Genomic DNA, 4,741 nt, shown 5'->3' on the forward strand with positions numbered 1-4,741 from the left:
TGTTGAAGCCTGAGGATGTCCAAACAGAGATCCGGTGGTGGGTTCCATTTTAACTCCATACTTTCTGCTACATTGTGGCATGTAAAATGGAATATATTTAGACATTAACAAGGTTTCTCCTCCCCTCAGGCCTTTATCAGATTGTTGGGAAAATTTGCAGTTAACATGCTATTACAGTAGTTTGACAGTTCACTTGACAGCTCTGAAATAACATTCTTGGCTCTGAGATGACAATCTTGTGCTGAAACACAAAATGACTCTTTTCAGAAATTTAGAATTTCAGCCAAGTTTTGGATCCATGAAAATGGTTGTGTGGATGTTTCTTAAACTCCTGAATGGACAAATTGTGTGTAAATCTATTTTATGGCCCAACATCAGTTATTGCAGCAAATAATCAAACTGTCCTATGCCCCTTTTTCCTCTAGTTAAGTTCAAGTGCATTAGGCAGGAGTGGTCTAGAGTTGGAGGTCATGTTTAAAGGGAGTAGCTCAGGGTCAACCCATCCCCCAGCCCATGGACAGTCTCAGTACATCTTTTCCCCTCTTTGGGTCCACGGGCCTAGAGGGAAATGAAGTCAGATGTGGGAGGAGGATACACAGGGAGAAGTGGGGAAAATGCTAATAACAAATGTTGCCTATTTTCACTTTGCCCAGACCATGTAGTCTCTGGAAACTATGTCTGTGGCCTCAGCACAATGCCATCATGCCCATGTGCAATCATTAATTTTAGAGTCTCAGATGGCATCAACTATTTTAGCTTTTGCCCAAGCACAGCTATTGGATATCAGGCTGATTGAAAAGAAAGAAAAAGAGAAGGAGATGTAGAAAAAGAAGGAAAGGAAGGGGAAGAGGAAGAAGAGGAGGAAGAGAATAAGGAGAGAAGGAGGAAGAAAAAGAAGACGAAGACTAATGCTTGTATTTTACTGACAAAACAAAACACCTTTCAACCAAAAGGATGATTTATCTGGGCTGAAAATAAAACTCCTGCCTACTGAAGTCTGGTGCAGCTGAGTTATCACTATTTTTGTCCTGTAATTTGTTTTATAGGGTACTAATTAACAGGGCAAAGTCTGTTGCCAGGAAAGCAAATCACATTTTGCTGCTTTCTTCTCCCCTAACCCAACACAGACCTGGTCTTTAATTAAAGAGCAAGTTCCAAGGGCACTATCAGCCTCTGAAATCAGGAAACACTGGGCAGAGAAGATCATGGTGAAACCTGCTGTGTAGAGTCGAAGAAAGATAATGGGAGAGAGAGAAATTGCACAGGTAACCTCCCAAAGAGATTGTTTTCTTCAAATGTTCCAGATGCCCCCTTTTTGCTCATCTTTTCTCTGCTCCCCACAACTCAGCATTTCTTCCCTAGCTCTTCATAGCTGCATGTGTACCACAAACACCCTTTTAAAAAGTGGATTTCTTTCCCCAGATCATTCCTGTCGCTGAGGCAGCACTTCTTGTTTAAAGATAGCTACTCTCCCGTCAGACCCCATCCCAACCTCCCCTTCTCCGGGGCTTCTTTTTTGAACTGGCCTCTCAGAGATCTTCGGGACGGGCTTTGCTGCCCCGCAGGTGCCACTCATCCCTACCCCACCTCTGTCCTCCCCGCTCACCCCCTGCGCCCGGCCTCAGGGTCTTCTTTGCTCCTTTCTCCCTCACCTTCTCTCTCCCCCATCCCATTCCTTGAAGTTACGGACTGGAGGTGGCCGCTGTGGCTTCTTCTTCCTTGAACACTCTGAGACATCTTGCTGGGGGGCGGGGGGTATGGGATTGGAGAGGGTAGGTTGGGCTGGTGGGGAGAGCGCGTGCCGGGCTCGCACCTGCCGGCTGGAGCTAGGAGCCTGACGTCACCGCACCCTGCCTGTCAATCCCGCGCGCGCTGCTCGCAGCCGCCTTTTCTGCCACTGACTCGGTCTCTCACTCGCGGCGGCGCCGGCACAGCGACAGCGCCCGGCGCTTGCCTCCTCGCCGGCCCCGGCCGCCTCCTGCAGGCAGCTGCTCCGTCAGCGAGGGGAGCGCAGCCCCGCGCCCGGCCACGGCGCCCATGACCAGTGACTTCCTGAAGCCCTGACTGCCCAGGTGAGCGGCCCGGGGAAATTTGAGGGTTTGGGGAGGGGAAGGGGTGAAGGATAGCCAGAGGACGGGTCTTCCCAGAAGCCGGAGAAACGAAGCTTGACTCCGTCCATCCCCGTACACACACACCCCAGTTTCTCTACACACACACCCCAGTTTCTCTCCTCCCAAACCTCCTTCTCAGGGGTCTCTAGGCTCCGGGGCTTTCCCGGCTACGCGATCTCAGAAACTTCGCTTTCAGCACCGCGGACAGCGACTCCGCAGCCCGGCTCTGGGGAATGCCCGGATCGCGCCGGCCACAGCCCAGCTGGATGCTCCCAGGCGGAACTCTAGCTTGGTTATTAGGGTGCCTGCGCAAATACAAGCACACACGGGATTGATCTGGGGCATATCTGTGCAAAAACTCAGAAGTCTGTGTGGGCACACGGTACATTTCACTCACGCACGCAACAGGTATTTATTGTGGGTTCGCACTTAGCGCCGGCTTCCGCACTCCGCTCTGCGGTCCCGCGGTGGTGTGGGCAGCTCGAGCAGGGCAATGCGAGCGGGTCACCTGTGCGCGGGGAAGTTTCCAGGCAGCCAGAACTGCACACCTGACGCCGGCACTCCCTCTTTATGCAGGGTGCAACATCTGGCAGCGATGAACGCGAGCGCCACCTCGCTCAACGAGTCCCAAGTGGTGGTAGTGGCGGCCGAGGGAGCGGCAGCGGCGGCCAGAGCAGCAGCGGCGTCGGACACCGGCGAATGGGGGCCTCCTGCAGCGGCAGCGGCGCTAGGAGGCGGCAGTGGGGCTAATGGGTCCCTGGAGCTGTCCTCACAGCTGTCGGCCGGGCCGCCCGGACTGCTGCTGCCAGCTGTGAATCCGTGGGACGTGCTACTGTGCGTGTCGGGGACAGTGATCGCGGGCGAAAATGCGCTGGTGGTGGCGCTCATCGCGTCCACCCCGGCGCTGCGCACGCCCATGTTCGTGCTGGTGGGCAGCCTGGCCACCGCTGACCTGCTGGCGGGCTGCGGCCTCATCCTGCACTTCGTGTTCCAGTATTTGGTGCCCTCGGAGACTGTGAGCCTGCTCACGGTGGGCTTCCTCGTGGCCTCCTTCGCCGCCTCGGTCAGTAGCCTGCTGGCCATTACGGTGGACCGATACCTGTCCCTCTACAACGCGCTAACTTATTACTCGCGCCGGACTCTGTTGGGCGTGCACCTCCTGCTCGCCGCCACCTGGACGGTGTCCCTAGGTCTCGGGCTCCTGCCTGTGCTTGGCTGGAACTGCCTGGCAGAGCGCTCAGCCTGCAGCGTGGTGCGCCCGCTAACACGCAGCCACGTGGCGCTGCTCTCCGCAGCCTTCTTCATGGTCTTCGGTATCATGCTGCACCTGTACGTGCGCATCTGCCAGGTGGTCTGGCGCCACGCGCACCAGATCGCCCTGCAGCAGCACTGCCTGGCGCCACCTCACCTCGCAACCACCAGAAAGGGCGTGGGAACGCTGGCCATGGTGCTGGGCACTTTCGGCGCCAGCTGGTTGCCCTTTGCCATCTATTGCGTGGTGGGCAGCCACGAGGACCCAGCAGTCTACACCTACGCCACGCTGCTGCCCGCTACCTACAACTCCATGATCAATCCCATCATCTATGCCTTCCGCAACCAGGAGATCCAGCGCGCCTTGTGGCTCCTATTCTGTGGCTGTTTCCAGTCCAAAGTGCCCTTCCGCTCCAGGTCCCCCAGTGAGGTCTGAAGGGTTCCTTCCGTGTCCTCCCACCAAAACCACACCCCCAACAAGCCAGCCTTTGGTGAGCTTCTAGGTGCCTGCTGATGAACTCAGATCCCAATGGTGTGCCTCTAACTTTGGGAAGAAAGAGGGAATAAACATAAATGCAACAAACTCACAAGGACAAAGAGGCTTGTTGGCACTTTACATATACAGTGTATACATGTGTACATATATATACAAATATTTGTATATTCTGGAGGTGTTCAGGATGTAGAGCTTCCTGTTATGTGAGAAACTAACAAAAAGATGTGGTTGTATACTCAAATCATACATCACATTTGTCAAGTGAAGACATTCCAATACTGCTTAATTATAGCACTTTATTTTTAGCTGCTGAACTGCCAAAACAGTGTTGCCATTTTCAAGGGCAGGGGAAAGGGAGTAAAAGGTGTATTTTTGTTGTATGTGATAGACTATTTTGCTGCACATGCATCAACAAATTACAACATATTTTGTACACAAATAAACACACTATAAAAATGTAATTTGGAGTATGTGACTGGCTATAGAATTATTATAAGAGCTGAATTATGAGTGCATTTACTTTAAAAGTTTATTATGTATCATCTCCCTCCTGAGAAAATCTTAATGTAAAAAATCATATGCATTTGAACATTATTCATAAATTTTCACTGAAATACCCACTCCAGATCATTATGGTTGGGGAGGGGGCAGGAAGGGAGTAATATAGTCACATAACAGTACTCACAGAATAGCAAAGGGTTATTATTGCTATTAGTGCAAGTTAATCTACTACTTGGTTACTGGGTTTGGAAAACAAATGTCAGAGGATGACTGGAACCATTTCTTCAATATCATGACATGTGCACTTGTGAATCCTGAAACCACAACTTTCAGTTGTAGTTTTTCCAGTATGGCAAGAATTTTAAATGCTGAAAATTCATAT

General features: G+C 51.7%; 1 protein-coding gene across 2 annotated transcripts; it reads left to right on the forward strand.

The window, feature by feature from the left end:
- Positions 1-1,912: 1,912 nt before the first annotated feature.
- Positions 1,913-4,319, forward strand: GPR6 (G protein-coupled receptor 6). 2 transcript variants are annotated; one of them, XM_069488644.1, is made up of 3 exons: positions 1,913-2,072; positions 2,308-2,412; positions 2,688-4,319. In XM_069488644.1, exons 2-3 carry the CDS (start codon positions 2,345-2,347, stop codon positions 3,796-3,798), a joined length of 1,179 nt encoding a protein of 392 aa, XP_069344745.1. In that variant the 5' UTR covers positions 1,913-2,072; positions 2,308-2,344; the 3' UTR covers positions 3,799-4,319. The 2 variants fall into 2 exon arrangements, with proteins under 2 accessions (XP_069344745.1, XP_069344746.1); XM_069488645.1 differs by lacking the exon at positions 2,308-2,412.
- Positions 4,320-4,741: the final 422 nt, after the last annotated feature.

This window comes from Eulemur rufifrons, chromosome 15 (genome assembly GCF_041146395.1).
Source record: "Eulemur rufifrons isolate Redbay chromosome 15, OSU_ERuf_1, whole genome shotgun sequence".
Lineage (NCBI taxonomy): Eukaryota > Metazoa > Chordata > Mammalia > Primates > Lemuridae > Eulemur > Eulemur rufifrons.

Coding starts and splice junctions, on each gene's coding strand:
- GPR6 (XM_069488644.1), top strand. CDS start 2,345: ATGCCCGGATCGCGCCGGCCACAGCCCAGCTGGATGCTCCCAGGCGGA. Junction 2,413..2,687: donor ACTCTAGCTTGGTTATTAGG/GTGCCTGCGCAA, acceptor CTCTTTATGCAG/GGTGCAACATCTGGCAGCGA.